This window comes from Lepidochelys kempii, chromosome 8, assembly GCF_965140265.1.
Source record: "Lepidochelys kempii isolate rLepKem1 chromosome 8, rLepKem1.hap2, whole genome shotgun sequence".
Lineage (NCBI taxonomy): Eukaryota > Metazoa > Chordata > Testudines > Cheloniidae > Lepidochelys > Lepidochelys kempii.
The window spans coordinates 55,076,985-55,098,933 of NC_133263.1; the positions used below are offsets into that span (position 1 = coordinate 55,076,985).

The 21,949-nt window shown below is 43.5% G+C and overlaps 1 protein-coding gene across 10 annotated transcripts in view; it reads left to right on the forward strand.

Moving 5' to 3' along the window:
• Positions 1-21,949, forward strand: part of SMG7 (SMG7 nonsense mediated mRNA decay factor) — a 102,574-nt gene that overhangs the window by 43,099 nt on the left and 37,526 nt on the right. For all 10 annotated transcript variants that reach the window (XM_073356636.1, XM_073356634.1, XM_073356626.1 and 7 more), the window contains 9 exons: positions 2,071-2,102; positions 3,171-3,288; positions 4,996-5,128; positions 12,735-12,906; positions 14,240-14,311; positions 15,401-15,551; positions 16,010-16,145; positions 20,366-20,528; positions 21,020-21,176. In XM_073356636.1, coding sequence (XP_073212737.1) covers positions 2,071-2,102; positions 3,171-3,288; positions 4,996-5,128; positions 12,735-12,906; positions 14,240-14,311; positions 15,401-15,551; positions 16,010-16,145; positions 20,366-20,528; positions 21,020-21,176 — 1,134 coding nt within the window. The remainder of the gene's footprint in view (positions 1-2,070; positions 2,103-3,170; positions 3,289-4,995; positions 5,129-12,734; positions 12,907-14,239; positions 14,312-15,400; positions 15,552-16,009; positions 16,146-20,365; positions 20,529-21,019; positions 21,177-21,949) is intronic.

Sequence of the window (21,949 nt, forward strand, 5' to 3'; positions counted from 1 at the left end):
AGTCTTCCCCAGTTCTGAAGACTGCATCAGATCCAAAGATAGTTCTGGAGGAGGAAGTAGTTTCTTCCTCTCCTATTCACTCTGTATCAACATTTACTCTGGTAGTGCAGGTACACCGTACAAATTCGCAATTCCATAAGTTACTGGAACCTGAAGAGACAAGCTTATTCTTCTTAGTGGGATAAAATGAAGGTTACTGCTAGGTATTCTCCTTGAATGCCCTCCTCCTCGCAGCCAGAGAAGAGGGGAGAAAAGTTGCCTCATCTAGGGCACCCAAGGGCCACATCTGGGTGGGGAAATTGCATGCAGAGCCATGCATGTAGGGCTGGGGCAGGGGGTTGGGGTATGAGGAGGAGTGTGGGAATGTGTGCAGGAAGAGGCTCAGGGCAAGAGATTGGGGCGGAGGGGGCTCAGGGCAGGGGTGCAGGGAAGGGTGCAGAGTGCAGGAGGGGACTCGGGGCAGGGGGTTGAGATGCAGGAGGGGTGCGGCAGGGACTTAAGGTGCAGGAGGGGTGCGGCAGGGGGCTCAGGGCAGGGGGTTAGGGTATAAGAGGGGTGTGGCAGGGGGCTGGGGTGCGGGGTTCAAGAGGGTTTGGTGTGCGGGCTCTGGCCTGGCTCCGATTACCTGGAGTGGCTCCAGGGTGGCAGTGGCACACAGCGGGGCCAGGGCAGGCTCCCTGCCTGTCCTGACCCCATGCCGTTCCCGGAAGCGGCCAGCACCACGTCCTTGCGGCCCCTGGGGGAAGGGAGGGGGTGGCAGAGGGCTCAATATGCTGTCCTCACCCGCAGATACCTCCCACTGGGGAGCTATGGGGGGCAGTGTCTTCAGGCGAGGGCAGTGTGCGGAGCCCTCTGCCACCCTCTCCCCTCCCCCAGGGGCCACAGGGACATGGTGCTGGCCACTTCCGGGAGCGGAGTGGGGCCCGCGGCGCCACAGGGGTGGCAATCCTGTGGGCTGTAGTTTGCCCACCCCTGCTGTAGTAAATCCATCCCCTTGAGGCGGTAGCTAGGTTAATGGAAGAATTATTTTGTCTACTTCGCTGTGCCCACAGTGGAGGTTAGGTTGACCTAAGTACGTCAGACAGGGTGTGACATTTTTGACAGCCCTGAGTGATGTATCTAAGTCGACCCAACATTTAGGAGTAGACCAGGTTCAGATATGTTCTAATTGCAGAGATCTGTAAGGCTGTTCCTTGGACCTCTATACGTACCTTTACAAAACAATACTCCTTTGACCTAGTATCTAGATCTGACACTCAGTTTGGCAGAGCAGAACTTCAAGGACTTAAATTAGGACTTGGAGTTCCACCTTACATCTATGGGGTACTGCTTGCCAAATTATCCCATGAATGGGAATATGCTAAGGACACTTGAAGAAATTAAGGATACCCACCTGTAACTGGAGTTCAAGATTGTTTCTGCATATTCCCCTTTTCCTCCGACTCCTCAGTCAAGATTCTGTTAAGACTCCATAGAAGGAACTGAGGTGGGTAAGGAGCACCATGACACCTTTTATAGCCTTGTCCTTAGAACGTTCATGAATGCAAAGTCAAAGGATAAGAGGGATGCATGAGTGCTCTAAGAAGCACTGCTATGAGAAGGCTTGACAGCCTGAACTTCACTAGCCAGCACATCCCATGAGTGTGACTATGCAGAGTCCATCTCAAAGAACTGTGATTACAGGTAAGTAACATTCATTTATACCAGTATAACTCCCCAAGTAAACATTCTTCTTCTGGTACAAGAGTGGCTTTTATCAGAGTGGCTTAAATCAGTTTAGCTTAAACCCTTTCAAAGCAACATAAACTAAAGTGAAGCCACTCTTATAAGAGCGTAAGTGTCTACATGACAAATTCTAGTGGTTTAAATTCACATCTTAGCTTATATTGGTATATACAATCCCTAAAAAGACTTGAACCCTTGTCTTTGCCTCACACTCAAGCAATTGTGTTTTAAAAAGAGAAAAAACCCCAGCAACAACAGCATCCCTCCCCACTTGTTTGGTGTAACTTGATTATCTTCATCAGTCCTTGTTAATATCTAATGTCTTGTCCTGTCTTCCTCTTGCAGGCAGGCAGAAGTCCTGAAGGCTGACATGACAGGTAATTGTCTTTTATTTCACCGTTAGTGCAGTAACTAAAATTGTGTTTGAGTCCTATTTTTCTTTGTGTTGTAGTGATACAAAATGCTTACCAGACTCCTAATAGGAGTGAGACGATGGGCATAAAAGAAGCAGGCTGTAAAATTTCATTTTAACTTTGGACATTGAGACCTAACTGAAATCCTGAGTTCAAACAGTTACTTATAAATATGATCTAGTGAATAGCTGGGATTTCCAAGTTCTCTGTAGTGTGTAGGTGGTGTCCTGTTAAAGGTCTATTCTTCCCATGTGGCTAAATGGAGAATGCTGTACAAGTGACTATACTCCCTGCTATAGATAGAAAATGAAAATTTGAAACTTAAATAATTAAAACTCCCATACAGTGCCTTAAAACACTTATGGAGAGACGAGTCCTTTTCTGTCCCAGCTGGTGATGTAGGATGAGTCCTATCTTCCACCTGGGAGGAGAGAGGAGGACTGGACCTAGCTCATATGTCTTGGGTAATGACTGATCTGATGCTTATTTAAAAATGAACAGCAGATATTCTCAGTAAGAGAAAAGATCTGTCTCTGGTTTCTAGCACCAAAGATGCTGGAACTGCTGTGTCAAACACTAACTTATGGGTGCCCCAAATGCAGCCTGCGAAGTCCTAAAATGCAGCTTTTCAGCATCTGTCTTCTGGCTTTTACAAGATAGCATGTTTTTATTGCTGGTGAATTTATATAAGTGGTAACTTAGTCTTTTTTCAGAACTGCAATAAATATTATGTTGATGTGCTTTTGGTAAAATAGTTTGCATATGAAATTCGTGTGCAATCCTCTGGTTTCTAGCAGCTTGTCATTTTGGCCCTTTGTTGCAAAGCCTGAAAATCTCTTCCTGGTATTCATTAGTTTTCCTAGTTTTTGTTTTTTGATGAAGCTGTAATTGAAGGGAGGTGTGGCATGACATTGGATGTGGCACGACATGGTGTTTTCTTTCCTGGGGCAGGAATGAGAAAAATCAGTTGAAACAATGCTGTTCTGTGTACTGGGACATGGTAAATCTGTTCTTTTGTTTTTTGATGCTCAGATTCAAAGCTGGGTCCAGCTGAAGTCTGGACATCCAGACAGGCTCTGCAGGACTTATACCAGAAAATGCTAGTAACTGATCTGGAGTATGCTTTAGACAAGAAAGTGGAACAGGACCTGTAAGTATTCTAATCGCAAGTATTCACATGTGTTGTGAACTAGAGCAGGATCCTTCCAAGACTTATGGAAGAGTGGGTACAACTTATAAAATGGGCTCAATTTTTTTGTAAGTGGAAGCTTGAATAAATGCATTTTGAATAATCTTACACTGAATTTAAAGAACTAGGAGGAATGTATGGGAATGGGGAATGAAAGGATGTTTACAATTCCTGCCCTTAAGTACTTTGGGGAAAACCATGCTGTCCATCAGAAAATCTCTAATGGACTTGTACTCTCAAAAAAGGACTTGTACATAATAGTTCATTGTTTAGGCATGTGTAGCATACACACTGTGAGTGAGATCCATGATTTATGGAACTGATTAATGTTGGAGAGAGGGGTGTCACTTGTTGCATAGAGACTTTCCAATATGTAATTCCTAGTGAAATCCCTTCAGCATTCCCAAAAACTTGTTTGAGAATATTTGAGAATTCTAATCCATGGACCTGCCTTTTTAGTCGAACAGGTGAATAATCTGTTTTTCTCTGTCTAAGAGGAGCTGCTCTGCCACATAATCTTTGACATGGAAGAAGCTTTGGGCACTCGGCCTTAGTAAATATAGTGTAGCTCCTACTGAGGTCAGGGGATGGGATCTAGCTCCACTTGAGAGCCATGTGAGTGAGATGCAGCTCAGAACAAGACTCAAAAACAAAAGACTCAAAACCACACTTGCTTACCCACTCATGTCAACTCTAACTTACAAATGGGCAAGTGCCACCCTGCCTTATAGCTGAAGCACAGAAGTAGAGTGCTATGTGTTAGTAAAACAAGCTGGAAGCATCCTCGTGATCAGCATGAGAAGAGGGTGATGCAATCATCACTGACGAAGATCCTCTTATGGGGTGAGGACTAGTGGTATTGAGCCCCCCTCAGTTGTGTGAGGTTGAAAAGAGGGGGAAAGAGACATTTGCCTTTCTATTCCCATCAAGGAAAGGCGGATCAGAAGAGCAGGAAATCTTCCCTAACACTGCCATTCTGAGCATTTGGGAAACTGGTGATGGAGGAGCTCCAAATGTTCATTCATACTAATTTAGGGACAAAGACTCCATGCCAGAGATTGGGGAGAGATCATATAGGGCTAGTGCTCTAGTGGGGCATTCATTATGACTTCCTCATAGCCAGGTGAGGTTCTTGCTGGATTGTCCCCCAGCTTCTACCCCTGGATCTTATTTGAGGAACAGGAGCATCTTTTTGTACCAGCCTTGGTTAATAGTCTGCATTTCTTCCAGTCCCTGGCAAAGAGTCTGGAAGAGCGTGATGTTAAAGCTGCTGGATGTTCAGACATTTTGGCCTGACATCAGTTCCTGAACAGTTTCTCTAAGTCTGTCCATGAGACTGATGGTCAAAGCTTTATGACTAATAGTGCTTGACATGCTGGTTAGTGCTGGCAGCAAATAAATAATTGTTAATGCTGTAAACAATCTATTTGTTTTTTGGAGATTTGGGGGAATTTGCCGTTCTTCCCTGTTTGACTTTAGATTTCCACTGCATGTTCTGTTCCATTTTAAAAGGGAGCAGTTAAGGCACTAGAATAAGTGGAGAGCTTTGATGGAATTAGCTCCAGGTGCCTTATAATTGTAACAGACAGTTTTTTCCCATTCTCAGGGAGCTCAGTGTCCGCCCAGTGAGTCACTGCTGTAGCCAACAGAATTGTGTTTTATTCTCAGCTGGAATCATGCTTTTAAGAATCAGATCACAACACTTCAGGGGCAGGCAAAAAACCGAGCAAACCCGAATCGGAGTGAAGTTCAGGCGAACCTTTCTCTGTTCCTAGAGGCAGCTAGTGGTTTCTACACACAGGTGAGTTCTGAAACACTGGTTTCCATACAAATATACAACCTTGGAGCAAGTTTTTTTACACTTTTGCCCTGATAGTGAATGTATGCAGCTCCTCTGCTTATTTTGCACTGTTTATTTTGTCAAACTTAGTATGTTCTCTCCAGCAGTTGCTTACTCTTGAGGCAGACAAGCTCCTATAATGCACTTGACCAATTGTTTAATATTGTACATGGAGAAGGAAGAGCATGAGGTATTCATTCTTACAGCAGTCTGAGTCTAAAAATGGTAAAATATTTATTATAGGTGAAGCTGGTAGACCAGCTTCTTACTAAGGTTACCTGATGCTTCTCGTTGTAAGACCCCTGGATTCAGTTGTGTGGGTTTTTTTTTTTTTTTTTTTTAAGTTTGCCAAACTTTAACTGTTTGGGCTGAAATTTTCAGTGCTGGGTAATTGTGCCCTCCCCCCCACCCCCATTTTTATTTATTTTATTTTTATTTCAGCCATAACCATTCAGCTGTTTCTGATTGAGATTAGGGAAAAATATACTGGTTTTCAGTGTCGAAAAAAACCACCCGAGAACCTTGTCTTTGGAAAGCATTTGAGACACCTTGAACCTGATTTTTAGAGTATTTCGCATTATAGAGGACTTCATATGTTCAAAGCACAGCTCCCATTGATTTCCGTTGCAGCTGTGAGTGCTCAGTACTTCTGAAAATCAGACCAAGGGTCTCAAGTTCAAGCATCCATAAAATGAGAAACACACAATTAGTTAACCACCTTTTGAAAAGCATGGCTTAAGTGACCTGACTAGCATCAGGTAGGACAGAGGTGGGCAAAGAACAGCCCCTGAGCTCCTGGCCCGGAAAGCTGTTCCCCCTCCCCTGGAGCCACGCCGCTGTGCAGTGCAATGCTCTGGGCAGCGGGGCTGCAGAGCCCAGCCTGACCCAGTGCTCTGTGCTGCGCGGCACGACGCAGCTGCCTGTCCTGGTGTAGCCGTGCTGCTAGCCACTGGTGCTCCAGGCAGCGCAGTCAGGGGGCAGGGAGCAGGGGGGGTTGGATAGAGGGCAGGGGAGTTCAGGGCATGGATAGGGGTTGAGGTGGCCAGAGGGTGGGGAACGGGGGTTGAATGGGGGCAGGGATCCTGGGGGGCAGTCAGGAAGGAGAGAAGGGGTTGGATGGGGTGGATGGGGCAGGGGTCCGGGCAGGGGGAGTCAGGAAGGAGAAGGGGGGTTGAATGGGGAGGCAGGGGGAAGTTAGGGACAGGGGGTCTGGGGACAGTCAGGGGCAGGGATCCCAGGGGGGTAGTCAGGAAGGAGCGGGGCGGGGGTTGGATGGGGTGGCAGGGGTTAGGGGCAGGGGGTCTGGGAACGGTCAGGGGACCAAGAGCAGGGAGTGGGGGGATGGATGGGGCAAGGGTCCCCCGGGGGGCAGTCAGGGAACAGGGTGGGTTGGATGGGGCAGGAGTCCCGGGGGGGGGTGGCGTCGGGGTGAGAAGCGGGGGCATCAGATAGGGGGCGGGGGCTGGGCCATACCATGCCTGCCTCCCCTAACCGGCTCTCCATACAATTTCAGAAACCTGATGTGGCCCTCAGGCCAAAAAGTTTGCCCACCCCTGATGTAGGAACTGTGGCAGAAGGGATTGAATCCAGTTCTCCAGAGCAACTTTTAGCTGCCTTATCCCTGAGACCATCCTTTCCTTTTCTGTAATCCACTACATGTCTTCTACCTTCTGTAACAAATAAGGGGGGGGTCGTACAGAGGAGTCTCCTTCACTACACAAAGTGCTTGAGTTTGTAACCTTAATCTTCCTCTAACATAGTTTTTTTGCATGTAATCTTAATAAACACAGCTACTACTGTTGTTGGTCCCATAATTATCCCTCAGCAATCTTTTGACTTTTGAAGGAACACCAGTTGCGGAGTTGGGGAGATGTTTCTGTGGTGATCAGCTGAGGCCTCATAGGTAGGGCCCTACCAAATTCATGGTCCACTTTCGTCAATTTCACGGTCATAGGAATTTAAAAATTGTAAACTTCATGATTTTCAGCTATTTAAATCTGAAATTTCACAGTGTTGTAACTGTAGGGGTCTGGACCCAAAAAGGAGTTGTGTGTGTGTGTGTGTGTGTGTAGGGGCGGGTCACAAGGTTATTGGGGGGGGGGGGGGTTGCAGTACTGCTACTCTTACTTCTGCACTACTGTTGGTGGCAGTGCTGCCTTCAGAACTGGGCTGCTGGAGGGATTAAGGATGGTGTGGTATGATATTGCCACTCTTACTTCTGTGCTGCTACCTGCAGAGTTGGTCCCTCAGTCAGCAACCGCCACTCTCTGGCTGCCCAGCTCTGAAGGCAGCAGCACAGAAGTAAGAGTGGCATGGTATGGCATTGCTACCCTTACTTTTGCACTGCAGCTGGTGGGGCACTGCCTTCAGAGCTGGGCGCCCAGCCAACAGCTGCCACTGTCCGGCCACCCAGCTCTGAAGGCAGCGCTGAAGTAAAGGGTGGCAATACCGTGACCTCCCCCTTAAAAATAACCTTGTGGATCCCCCCCCCCCCACTCCCTTTTGGGTCAGGACCCCCAATTTGATGAATGCTGGTCTTCCCCGTGAAATCTGTATAGCATAGGGAAAGCATACAAAAGACCAGATCTCATGGGGGGGAGACCAGATTTCATGGTCCATGATGCGTTTTTCATGGCTGTGAATTTGGTAGGGCTCTACTCATTGGGCTGTTTAAAAACTATTATAAAACTGATTACATAGAAGGCCATTCCATTTTAAAAAGATGAAATTAAAATGATACTGTGGTGGAGATTTGATAACAGTAAAAGGGTTATGATTAATATTAAGAGCACTCAACTCCCTTACACTCCTGATAATCCCAACCCTAGATATTTTCATTTTATGCCTTTCCATTCCATGCAGAATGTAGGGCCTTCACCAGAGTCTTCCATCTTTGTCAGTCTCCTGAAGCAGTCTTAGCTTCTTTCCCTGTCATTTTGATAGCTTTCAGTTCTGCTTCTGTAGTGTGTTTCCATGTTATTCTTGGTCTAGGTTGCCACCTCTTACCCTGAGGGTTCCTGTCCAATGCCTGCCTGTCATGATATTTTGGGTCTTTCCATGTATGGCATAGTCATCTCTATTGGCTTCTGTTTCATCATTCTCCAGAGTTCTTCACCTTTTTATTTTGGCCATCTGAGACTGAGGATATGTCTAAGGCAGTTTTTCATGAAAATTTGTAAGTTAGATAGTAAGGTCTTGAGACTCCAAGTTTTAGCACCACATAGTAAGACTGACTTTACAGTGGTGTTAAATATTCAAAGTTTAGTTTGGAGGACAAGATTTCTGTTTCTCCAGATTGGCTTTAGAGTTACAAAAGCATGGCTGGCTTTTGCTATTCTAGCTTTAATGTCTTTGTTCCACCTGTTGTGCTTACAGTGCTGCCAAGATATGTGACATATTAGTCCTAGAAAGTGTTGTTGATGATTCTTTTGGGTTGATTCTCATAATTTTAGTTTTCTTGAAGTTTGTCAACCCTACTAATTGTGCATAAGCCTGGAGATCATTTGTGCTGGCTTACATGTCTCTGTGGGTATGGGATAGCAAGCTGATGTCATCTGCAAAGTCAAGGTGCTCTAACTTCTATGTGAAAGTCCATTGTATGACCCTTGATTGTTCTGTGGTCTCTCTCATTACCAGTCCACTACCAGTAAAAAGTTCATAAGTCATCCTTGTCTGATGCCTATAGGAACCACAACACAGAATATCCAAAATATAGCTGCTTCATTTGCTGCATGAGGTCTACTTAAATTATGAATATGTGCAAAGCTGCCATGGTTTTTCCTGCACAACCGCATGAAGCATTATAACTTTAATTCAGATTCTAGGAAAAGGAGTTCTTGTTCAGACAGTACTGGAGGATATGTGAGTGAGTTATGATGGGTGAGGCAGAGCAGACTCTCCTGTCTTCTGGAGTTCTCTCTTTGGGATATCTCTTATATTAATTAGCCAACTTCTGACAGTCTGAGGATTCTCATTGTGGCCTTACTTGTTTTTACACCTTTGTCTTTTGGAAGTGTCTTTCTTCCCTGAAGTATGCTAAAGTTCATGTTACTTTTATGTTGTTGTGGCATAGGCTGTCTTTCTTTCTCTGCTCACTGCAGTGCTAATTGATTTGCTTTTAATTTGGAGACCTCACTCAAGCTACTTATGCTCAGGAGTGAAACTGCTGTGCAGATGGCATCTTTGAGAATGAATACCTATCACACTGTATATTGGAAGATCACTTCAGAGGTTTCTCTCCTCTTCATCAGTTGGAGATGTTCTGCTTTTAAGGGATTCTTTATCTTGCTTTTGTCCATACGATAAGACTGTTCTTACTGTGTCTGAGCAAAAAGTACATTTAAAATGTAACTATAATGTGCATGAAGTAAGACCTTCACATTTATCAAATGACTAAAGGTTCAAGTAGGCAGGGGGTGAAGTATTATGGGCAGAGCTTGAAAAAGTACCATTAGTTTTTTCTTCTTAGTTGAGAAGGACAAAATCCTCAATATCGGAAGAGCAATTGAAGCATTCTTGAGAAGCTGCTTTGAGGGACTTGACTCTTCAAGCAGCACATAAACCATAAATGCTTGATGCCATATGTATTTTCTGTGCTGCTGTTTTCTGTATTGTCTGGACAATTGAAGCAGACTTTGATATCACATTTCACCTCTTAACCTTCAAGGATGTTCATAGCTATAACTTTGAAGATTTTTAGGAGTGACACATCTGTGCCTTTCTTGAGTAAAGAAAGTTGCTAAGTTGGAAACCATCATATCCAAGAACTTTTGGGATATAAGCTCTCTGTCCCCGTCAGCCTTACCAGCTACGGTTCCCTTTTGGGCTTCCTATGTAGATTTAGCTGAGAATGGAAGCATTCTGCTTATTCATCCTTGATAGATTGGCCATGATCTATGTGACCCTTCATATCACCAGCTGGAGAACATTCAGGGGTCAATGTTATGTCTTTGGTTTCCAACACAGATACCAGCTAACAAGTAGTCCTTCTTTGTTACTTAGTGGCAATTCTGATATACAAAGGCACATCGGAAGAGGATTTTTGAGTTTGTATGCCTTCAAAGACTTTGTTTGAATTATTGTTAAAAGGACAAATGAAAGAAGTGCTCTTACCTGTCCCAGCAATGCAATTTCTATTTCTGGATTATTATTCTTTCTTAATCACAAGACTAGTTCTGGATGGTTCTTTATTCATCATATCACATTTTAAATTAAAAGTTTGAGTCTTCTGTCTTGGAGAAAGCTTATTATTCAGTATTTACCTATTATGAATTAGGTGCTTTTCTTGGAAGAGACTCTTGAACCTTGCCAAGATGTTGCAGCCCAAGACAGGTACTTTCCAAGTGATTACTCAGACTCTGGAAGATTGTGCCAAATACATAAATAAGAGTTGACTGTCTCACCTGCCTGTCTTTTTGATTCAGTTGTCTGCAGCTAATATGAAGCTAAAAGACACTTTATTCTCCTTTTTAAAATTTTTTTGGGGAAAGTGAATTTACAGGGCTGCAAAGTACTCCTTACATCTCTGTCTACTTCTTAGTAATAAGGTTGTACATAGGTATTTCCGTTATGGTGTAGCAAAATGCTCTTGGTTCAAGAGCTTCTGCCAGAAGCCTCTAGGCAAAACTACAAAAGCATTAACCGGGAAAACAAAACTCAGTCATTCCTCAGCACTCCCTCACATCAGCGTTCAGTGTATTTGATTCAGTAACAACTGTCTCTGCTTTGGAACTTGAGTCTCTCACCTATAATTTTTGGCCTGGCATTCTATCAAGTCAGACAAAATGCCAGTGGATGTCATGAACAACTAGAGAACTGTAGTGGGCACTCTCTTGGCTTTTATCTGAAGGGGTAGGGATGTTGAAACTGTTGTAGTTAACATTCAGCTCTGCTCAATCAGTTTAAAAATCCCTTCCCCTCTCAATTGCTCAGGTTTTACCTGTATATTCCCTTTGCCTCTGGCAGTTGGACACAAGAGCTTCTTTCCCATAAAGAAAAGGTAGTGCTCTCCTCCCATCTAACTTTTTGCTAAGTGATCTTGGACTTCCTTCTCCATGAATTTCATTAACAGTATTTTAAGGGAATGGGATCCTGCACAGACTATAAATTTTGTGTACTTTTAGCTTTTATGTTGAGAGCAAAAAGCATAAGAATTTTTTTTTTCCAAGTCTGTTTCTTGAACTCTTTGGACCAGTCTAAAGGGGAATCAATATCTACGGATAGCACAGTGTACTGACATGCTACAAAGACTTAGCAGTGTCTTGTCTTAAAGCCCATTGAACTAGGCCTCTAAAGTAGGAGTGGGGAAAACTACGGCCCGTGGGCCAGATCCGGCCCATCAGGGCTTTGGATCCGGCCCGTGGGATTGCCACCCCTGTGGTGCCACAGGCCCCGCGCCATTCTTGGAAGCCCCTGGCACGATGTCCCTGCGGCCCCTGGGGGATGGGGAGGGGGCAGAGGGTTCTATGTGCTGCCCTTACCTGCAGGCACCGCCCCCCACAACTCCCATTGGCTGGGAATGGGGAACTGAGACCAATGGGAGCTTCGGGGGAGGTACCCGCAGGGCAGCGCATGGAGCCCTCTACCCCCTTCCCCCTCACCCACTCCCTGGGGCCACAGGGATTTGGTGCCGGCCGCTTCCAGAAGCGGCATGGGGCCAGGGTAGTCAGGAAGCCTGCCCTGGCCCCACTACGCACCACTGCCACCCCGGAGCCACTCCAGGTAAGCAGCACCGGGCTGGAGACCGAACCCCAACCCCCTGCCCTGAGCCCCCTGCCGTACCCTGCACCCTTTCTGCACCCCAGCCCCCTGCCTTGAGCCCTCGCCGCACCCCTCCTGCACTCCAGCCCCCTGCCATACCTGGCACCCGTCCTGCACCCCAACCCCCTGCTCTGAGCCTCCTGCAACACCCCTCCCACACTCCGCACCCCTCCCTGCCCTGAGCCCCCTCCCACACTCTGCCCCCCCTCCTCTGCCCCAACCCCTTGCCCTGAGCTGCTTCCTGTACACCTCCCCGCACCTCTGCCCCAGCCCTACATTCATGGCCCTGCATGCAATTTCCCCACCCAGATGTGGCCCTCGGGCCAAAAAGTTTGCCCACTTCTGCTTTAAAGCATGTTTTTGCTCAGTTCAAAACTGCCATACAGGTATATTAGGAAGTATTGTGTACATCCACTGGACCTTGCTGTATACTTTGAGAATACGATGGATGCCCATTTAAGAAAGTGGTACTATAAGAATTCAGTAATTTTATTCTCCTGTGAATTCTTTACCCAAACTAGTCTTTGGAGTCAGGAATTTTAAGGGAAAACCTAACTAGTAACTGCTGTTCTCAGAAAATATTTAAAAATGATGGTAACAGATCTGCATCTGCCCTCTGCCCCCTACTTATCTGCCTCTGGGCAGTGAAGTGTGGGGAACATGTCTTCTTTATGGAGGTGCTCTTTATGGTGGGGTATGCAACTCTGTTGTTGTTGTTGATGCAGTAGTAGTAGTATTTGCACTGCTTTGACATTGCTGTGTTGATTACTGTCTGATTTTTATTATTAAACCAGGGCTTTTCTTCTAGTTATTACAGGAGCTGTGCACAGTGTTTAATGTAGACTTACCCTGCCGTGTGAAGTCCTCCCAGCTGGGAATTATCAGCAATAAACAGACGCACACCAGCGCCATTGTGAAGCCGCAGTCTAGCTCCTGCTCATACATCTGCCAGCACTGCCTTGTCCACCTCGGAGACATTGGTGAGTGTTTGGAGCAAGGAGAGATGAGATGCTCTGTATAGCATAAACTTGGAAAGGAATCCGTGCAACCTGTGCTGCAGCTAGATCAGGGGCGGCCAACCTGTGGCTCCTTGTATAGGTACCGACTCCGGGGCTGGAGGTACACGCACCAACTTTCCAATGTGCTGAGGGGTGCTCACTGCTCAACCCCTGGCTCTGCCACAGGCCCTGCTCCCACTCCACCCGCTCCCGCCCTCTCCCCTGAGCCTGCAGTGCTCTCTTTTCCCTCTTGTCCCCCCAGAGCCTCCTGCGTGCCACGAAACAGCTGATTGGCAGGGCTGCTGGTGGGCGGGAGGCACTGGGAGAGGGGTGGGGGAGCTGATGGAGGGCTGCTGACGTATTACTGTGGCTCTTTGGCAATGTACAGAATTGGTAAATTCTGGCGCCTTCTCAGGCTCGGGTTGGACACCCCTGTGCTAGACCAAGTACTCTGCCTTGAACTGCTGCCTGTAGACTGAACAGTTTGAACGGTCTGAAATGTAATGTTGGAGTGTTAGAGCCCTTGAAAGACTGTGATGCACGAAGGCAGTGATATTATGAAGAGTGATTTCTAATGATTTGCTTAGACTTGTGTTTTCATCTAGAGGAGCTCTGTTTCTTGCAGAGGTAGACAGTGAAAAGTAGAAACCTGTTAAATTGCAAGAGCTATTACAAGAATTTGTGTTGCAACATTTAACAGGCGTTCATGTCAGAGAGAGCCTATGTTAAACAGTCTTTCCTACAAAGAACATGGTAAGAAGTCTAACTTTCATAAGCCTGGCTGTTTTATTTTGCATCCAGGTACACTTAAATTCAAAAGGTTTATTCCATTTATAATTTTATTGTGGTGCTTTACATATTTAGATTATATGATCCACACTAGATTAAACTTTTTGTAGAAGGGGTTATTGCAAAAGGCAACCTGCAACTACTTTAAAATTAGGACTAGGTATTGAATATTCCGAGTGTCAAGAGGAATGAGGAGCATTCACAGCTTTTTGTGTAATGTGTCTGACACAGTGTATTTGAGGGTAGTGAATAAGAGCTGGTAATCTGTGATTTTGGGACCTGAAAGAGGAGTGGGAAAGGGAGGGCAACTAAAAGTGAATTGATGTTCCTTGTACTCTTTCGGGTACTCGGTATGTAATCCTACTGTTTGTTTTAAAGTATTTGCAAGACATTTATGGGTCTCCTCAAGTAAACTGTATGTACTTGTAATCTGCAGGACCAAATACTTGGAAATGTTGAGGAGAATTTAGCCCTCTGAGCAGCAAGACAAACTGCTGTCTGAACTTGCCTTTCTTTCCTTTTTTAGCTCGCTACAGGAATCAGACCAGCCAGGCAGAGTCCTACTATAGACATGCAGCTCAGCTTGTTCCCTCCAATGGTGAGTCTGAGATGCCTCTATTCTGCTGAGTTTACTATCCCAAATCAGTATTTCAGGCGTTTGCTTTTTTCTCCATAGAAAATGGAGAAATAGTTTTAAGATCTTGATTATTAAAAAAATAAAATACCAGCAATAAGTTACAGTAGAACCTTGATAATTCACACTTCTAATCTGCATTCACCCATAGTTCACACACAATCTATTTTCATTTCTCAAAGGATTAATAGCAAAGTATTATAGTGAGGTCTCGTAGTATTAAGACTGAGCTATGTTACAGAATATGCTATAGTACATTTATGAATTTTGTATGAAGTATTATTAAACCTATACTGCACTTGTCAAATGAACAAACATTCTTTGCTTTCTTTAATTATTTACTTACTAATAAATAAAATTCAGTAATTCACAGGGGGTCTCCGAGTCACTCATACAAATTTGAGGTGGTTCTGTAGTTCAGCTTACTGACTCCCTATTTTCTCCTGATCTCTCTCCTTATGCAGGTGCAGTGATATAGTACTGAATAGAACTAATTCAACTACAATGAACAGAATACAGATTCCCATTTGCTGCAGGTTGCTCTGTAGCGAGAATGCAAACCACTTTTATGAGCCACACCCACCAGGACTCAGTTAGTGCAGTAGTCATCTAAAACTGACTTCTAAATTTTTGGAGCTGTCTTTTTTTGTCCTATGTATTTTAAATTGTATTACATCAGTAACTTCTAGTAGATTCTGATTTGGTATATTAGAGGCAAAACTTTGCCTGGCCTTGACTGTACCTTCCTGCTTAGACAATTTTTTTTATTAAGTCATTTGCATCTGTTTTTACATTTAATAGATTTGTGAAAATTTGAACCACGAGTTCTGTAGCTTGTGAATTATAGCAGTGCTGAGATGGGGCCAAATAACTGGTTCAGCAAATTAATCTGATCTGTATAAAGGATATATAGGCTTTAAATGGAAGCTTGCTGTCCTTATAGCTAAGATTTAGATTGAAATAGAGCTTCTTTTCTAGAGCAAATAGATTTGGTTACAGTTGAAGAAAAGATCACTTCACTCCATGAGAAATTGTCATCCTCTTCTCCCCTAGGTCAGCCTTACAATCAGTTGGCTATTTTAGCTTCCTCCAAAGGAGACCACCTGACCACAATTTTCTACTACTGCAGAAGCATTGCTGTGAAGTTCCCTTTCCCAGCTGCCTCCACTAATCTACAAAAAGCACTTTCTAAAGCACTGGAAAGGTGAGGCTGATCTGTTCTAGGGAGTGAGTAGTTATTCATAACTAACACTCCCTTTGCCTCTGTCCTGGCAAGTATTCCCTCCCTTATTTGGTGTGTCTGTGTGTATACCCACCACAGATAAGCATTCATAGTACCAAATGTGCACACAGAAGTAGGAGATCACTGACCCCCATTCCAGCCACATCCGCCTTATATATGTATTGAGCAGGAGGTACCTGTATCTGAGATCCTCTTGGGTGGGAGCACCATTGAGGGGCAACTGAACTGTATCAAGTTACCAGCACATCTCTTGGGTAGGGGCAGCCAACAGTGGAAACTACCTCTTCTCTCTCACACCCCTGTCCTTTCTCTGGGAAGGGGATGCAGCTATTAGCATTGTTTCTGCCTGGAAGATCCTTAGTCTATGCAGCTATGTCTATTTACAAAGACTGAAGCCAACTATTTCTCTCAAACTGCAGTCGGGATGAGGTGAAGACTCGATGGGGGGTGTCTGACTTCATCAAGGCATTTATTAAGTTCCATGGCCATGTATATCTGAGTAAGGGCTTGGAGAAGCTGAGCCCTCTTCGAGAGAGACTGGAGGAACAGTTCAAGGTTAGTGCCACAAAAAATTCCTAATTTTTCACTTTGGAAATCTAACATCTATCCAGGAATCTAGTCTTTCACTGATTTAATATGCTGGAAAAACATGTTCCTTTAAGAAAACTGACGAAGTATTTCTGACCAGAGGGTAAGTGTATTGCATCCTGAAATAGAACATGATATGCATGAGTAGGGCCCTACCAAATTCCTTTCTGGTCCATTTTGGTTATTTCATGGTTGTAGGATTTTTTAAATTGTAAATTTTATGATTTCACCTATTTAAATCTGAAATTTCATGGTGTTGTAGCTGTAGGGGTCCTGACCCCTTGCAGGGCGGGTCACAAAGTTTTATTGTAGGGGAGGTTGCGGTACTCCTTACTTACTTACTTACTTCTGTGCGGCTGCTGGCGGTGGCACTGCTTTCGGATCTGGGCGGCTGCTGGCTGGGAGCCTAGCTCTGAAGGCAGAGCTGCTGCCAGCAACAGTGCAAAAGTAAAGATAGCATGGAACAGGCTTGCCATCCTTTACTTCTGCACTGCTGCCTGCAGAGTTGGGCCCTCAGTCCGGCCATCCAGCTGTGAAGGTAGCAACTCAGAAGTAAGGGTGGCAATACCACAACCCCTCTAAAATAACCTTGTGATCTTCCTGCAACTTCCTTTTGGGTCAGGGCCCTCAATTTGAAAGATGCTGGTCTCCCCGTTCAAATCTTTATAGTATTGGGTAAAAGTACACACAAGACCAGATTTCACGGTCCATGATATGTTCTTCATGGCCGTGAATTTGGTATGGCCCTATGCATGAGGTGCAGGCTGCAAAGATTTGGTGGTGAGGCTGATAATGGGTCAGCCCTACTCACCTACACAGACAGCATGATTTTTTTTCTGCAGTTTAATATTGCTTATCCAAATGTGTTCTTCTGTTGGAGACAAAAGGTTAATTTAAATGTTTAAAACATAGGCTGTATTCTGAGCTTGGAGTGCCACTTTTGATTCTCTGCTTCTTGAACTGGATGATCGCAAGAGATTTTGTGAAAAGCAGTTTCTCCCAACTACTACTATTTCATCTGATGAGTCTTCCTTAAATTCTTTAGTGAACTCGGAAACAAGAGCTTCCTCCTTTGATTTCCTACGTTTACTCTTTAGTAGTAATTAAGACTGTTTTAACCCTGCTCAAGCTGCCTCTCCTGCTGGCAAAGTTTACCCTTGAGAGCAGTGTTTGTTTTGAAAGCCTTCAGTTCTGTGCATGGAGTGGAACCATTCAAAACTGAGCTGTCTCCTCTGTAAAGAGTAACCACTAATTTAAGCACATCGCTCATAAGTTTAAAACTGTTACATTCTCTAATTCAAACAGATGAGCTTTTTTATGTTTACTCCAGACAATGTGATTTAGCTAGGTACAATTTAAAACAAGAAACCTCCCCCCCTCCCCCCCGAACTGTTCTTCACTGTCTCTTTTCTTAATTTTAGCCATTTTATAAATGGTACTTTCCAGAGTGCTTATTAGTAATTATGAACAGTGCTCAGGCATGCGGAAGACTCTGTGGTACCGAACACGTCCAAGGTGTGCAAGAACTAATGACACCCTGACTTTGTGCATTACATTGTGCTGTGTGTATATAAGCAACGTGTTCTGTAACGTGGCATTTGCTACACTGAGCTGAATAGTTTTAGCTTCCTCCTCTCCATGATATAAGAAAATCATTTCATCTAGCTGGGTTGTGAAGTGAAGCATGAAATCATAGATACCTATGGCTGGGAAGGACCTTTAGATGTCAAGTCCAGCACCCTACAATGAGGCAGCACCAAGTAAACCTAGACAGTCCCTGGCAGGTGTTTGTCCAACCTGTTCTTAAAAACCTCCAATGAGTCCACAACCTCCCTTAGAAGCCTATTCTAGAGCTTGACTATCCTTATAGTTTTTTCCTAATATCTAACCTAAATCTCCTTTGCTGCAGATTAAGCTGATTACTACTTGTCCTACTTTCACTGCACTTGAAGAACAATTGATCACTGTCCTTTTTATAACTTCCCTTAATATATTGGAAGACTGTTAACAGGTTTCCCCTCAGTCTTTTTTTAATGAAAACTAAACATGCCCAGTTTTTTTAACATTTCCTCATATGTCAGGTTTTCTAAACCTTTTATCATTTTTGTTCCTCTCTTCTGGACTCTCTCCAGTTTGTCTTAGTCTTTCCTAAAGCATGGCGCCTATAATTAGCCAGTACTCCAGTTTAGGGCCCCACCTGTGCTGAGTAGAGTGGGACAGTTACCTCCAGTGTCATAAATATGACATTCCTGGTAATACACCCCAGAATTATATTAACGTTTTTCGCAACTGCATTACAGTGTTGACTCGTATACAATTTGTGATCCACTGTAATCCCGAGATCCTCTTCAGGACTACTAGCCAGTTATTTCCCATTTTGTAGTGGTGCATTTGTTTTTTTGTTGTTGTTTTTTCCTTCCATAGTAAAATACTTTGCACTTGTTTTTATTGAATTTCGTCTTGTTAATTTCAGACTAATTAGCCAATTTGTCAAGGTAGTTTTGAATTCTAATCCTGTCTTCCTGTGACTGTCCTCCTTGCAACCCTCTCATCTTGGTGTCACCCACAAATTTTATAAGAATACTTGCCATTCCTTTATCCAAGTCATTATTGAATAGTACCGGACCCAGGACTGACCACTGTGGAACCCCACTAGATACATTCTTCCACTTTGACAGCAAACCATTGATAACTACTCTTTGAGTATGGTCTTTCAACAAGTTGTGCAACCACTGTATAGTAATTGTATGTAGACTACTTTCCCTAGTTTGCTTATGAGAATGTCCTGCGGGACTGTCAAAAGACATACTAAAATTAGATATATCATGTCTACTGCTTTCCCCTATCTACTGGGGCAGCTAGGCTTGACTGGTCTATTATTCCCAAGGCCCTCTTTTTGTTCCCCTTTTTAAAGATAGGTACTATGTTTAGCCTTCAGTACTCTGGAACCTCACCCATCCTCCGTGAGCTCTCAAAGATAATTGCTAACGGTTCTGAGATTTCTTCACCTAGTTCCTTCAATACCCTAGGATGAATTTCATCAGGCCCTGCTGAATAGATCTAACTTAGTTTGTTCGTTTCCTGTGTTGGCTTGCATTCCTTTCCCCTTGTTAATATTAACTGGAATATCTGGTCACGATTAACCTTTTTAGTGAGGACTGAAGCAAAATGGGCATTTAACAGCTCAGCCTTCGGGATGTCATGAAACTGATGAAATGATGGGCTATATTTTCAGAAATATTTTTAGCTGTAGATACTGTATGGTTGGTCATGCAGATAAACTTGAAGCTCTCTTTACATCCAAAATTATAGGGTTCGGACTGTTCAACAATACCAGCAGTCTCATTATGCTTCTGACTCCAGTTGTAGAATTTAGGGTGCTGTATGCTCTTAGGCAAACAACAAAACTGGGCATGGGACTCAGAAAAGTCATTTTTTCCTCTTAGGCAACTAACTTTAGCTCGCTGTGTGATTTTGTCTAAATTGATTATGGTGATAGATTGGATATCAACCCTTATCACTATGCATCAGAAAGGTTTAAAGTTCGTCTTCATCTGCCAAAGAATGGCAGGTGTCTAGTGTTACTGTACTTAGTGAAGCAAGATCATTTTTGTAAACATGTGCCATTTTCATCACTATTAATAGTTCTGTCACATGGGATTAAATATGAAAACACTCATAATGCATAACCATACATCATGGTTGAATTTCCTGATTTATCTGTAAAAATCTTAATCATGACACTACAGTTGCTGCTGTTTCATTTTTTTGAAAGGGAAAAAGATTAGCTGGTTTGATTCTGTGCAGTTTGCATAGTCACACATTTTAACGTAATCACTCTGTTGCATGTTACATTTAAACTACATGGAGTGGGCCAGTCCCCCACAGTACATTCCATCTTATGTGTACAGGTGTAGAGATCTAGCAAAGTCTGTCAGACTTAACTGAGCCCCTTCCGGTGCCATCTTAAGTGTATGTTTGCGCTGGAGGGATAATTCACTATTAGGGATAATCTAATAGCACTCAAACATTTTAGGACGAGTGCCTTCTCCCCAGTGGCTGAACCATTGCTAATGCAGTACAATAGTAACCACAAGTCTGAATTGTCAGTCAGTCAACTAACCCTTTCAGATGCATTCTTTCTGGGTTATAGTACACACTCTCTTATATAAATTTCTTTGTTACAGAGGTTGTTATTCCAAAAAGCCTTCAACTCTCAGCAGTTAGTTCATATTACTGTCATCAACCTGTTTCAACTGCATCATCTGCGAGATTTTAGCAATGAAACTGAACAGCATAGTTACAGCCAGGATGAGCAGCTCTGCTGGACACAGCTACTTGCCCTCTTCAGTAAGTACTGAGATTCCAAATATTTTTTTTTCTTCTTTGCTTCCATATAATATACATTTAAAATGGATTGTTCCCTCCTCTCGCCCACCCCCAATTCAGTTTCTATTTTTTTCCATTGATTCACTTGTAAGGAGATACTTACCTATTTGTCCTACTGGATTTACCACCTCTCTTCAGTTGTCAACAGAGCCTTTTTAGGAAAAACAATTCAAAAAGCTAATGGCTGAACTTTGTGGTAAGAAGTAGTACATGGAAAATAAGAGATTATGATCTGCCAGTGGAATCTTTAAACTAAAATCATTAGGGTGGCTTGTTCTAAATAAATAGCCTTCAAAGTAGATTTATGGTGTAACACTTTTAAAAGTTGTTATGGATTCCTCTGTTATCCTTTCAAAAAGAAAAGGAGTACTTGTGGCACCTTAGAGACTAACAAATTTATTTGCACATAAGCTTTCATGAGCTACAGCTCACTTCACCTGTTATCCTTTCAGTTTCCTTTCTTGGAGTCCTGTGCAAGTGTCCACTGCAGAATGACTTCCAGGAGGAGTCTTGGGGTGCATACCCGCTTCCTGCTGTAAAGGTCTCGATGGACTGGCTGAAACTTAGGCCCAGTGTCTTCCAGGAGGCAGTGGTTGATGAAAGACAGTTGTGAGTCTCTCTCTTTTTGATACAATTATTTTTTTTTCTTTTGACTTTCAGTCAGTTGTGTAAGGTGATAGTGACTAAAGAAGGATTAATGTGAAGAAGGTAGTGAAGAAATAGCCTGAGTCCCTTAACTGTTCATTTACAGACACTGAGGTTTTTAAAAGTACATAATTTTTGCAAAGAAAAATGTGGGTTCTGGGTGTTAAACTAGATACAGTATTTGCAAATATATAACCATTGTTTTTTAGATTTTATTCATAGGTTAGAAGGGACCATTACAAACATCTAGTCTGACTTCTGCATAACATAAACCAAACAACCTCACCCAGTAATCTGTGTTGGTTATTTGTACTCGCTCAGTTAGATTTACTGAGGCTGATGTCTGTAAAATGATTTTCCAAAAGTCATACACTGAGGCTTGGATGGTGCTAGAATCCAAGATTCTCCCATAATCTTAAATTTTGTATGGAAGGTCAGCACAGAGCATCTCATGGTGTTGCTCTACTCTATGCTCATAGTACCATAATTATAGGCTTTTTGTGGCACTGCCCAGTCTATTCTACAACTACAGCAATTGTTTAATTTTCTTTGGCTCTATGGATGTTTTTCAACACCTAAGTGGCTATTATTTTTCTCTCTCTCACACTCACACTCACTCTCTCTCTCTCTCTCGATGTCTTTAAAAAACCAAGGTGAAGTACAGTGACTGGATTAATTGGCACTGCCTGAATAAATGCTAATCTTCACAGTAAGAATAGAGTATTGTATACCTTAAT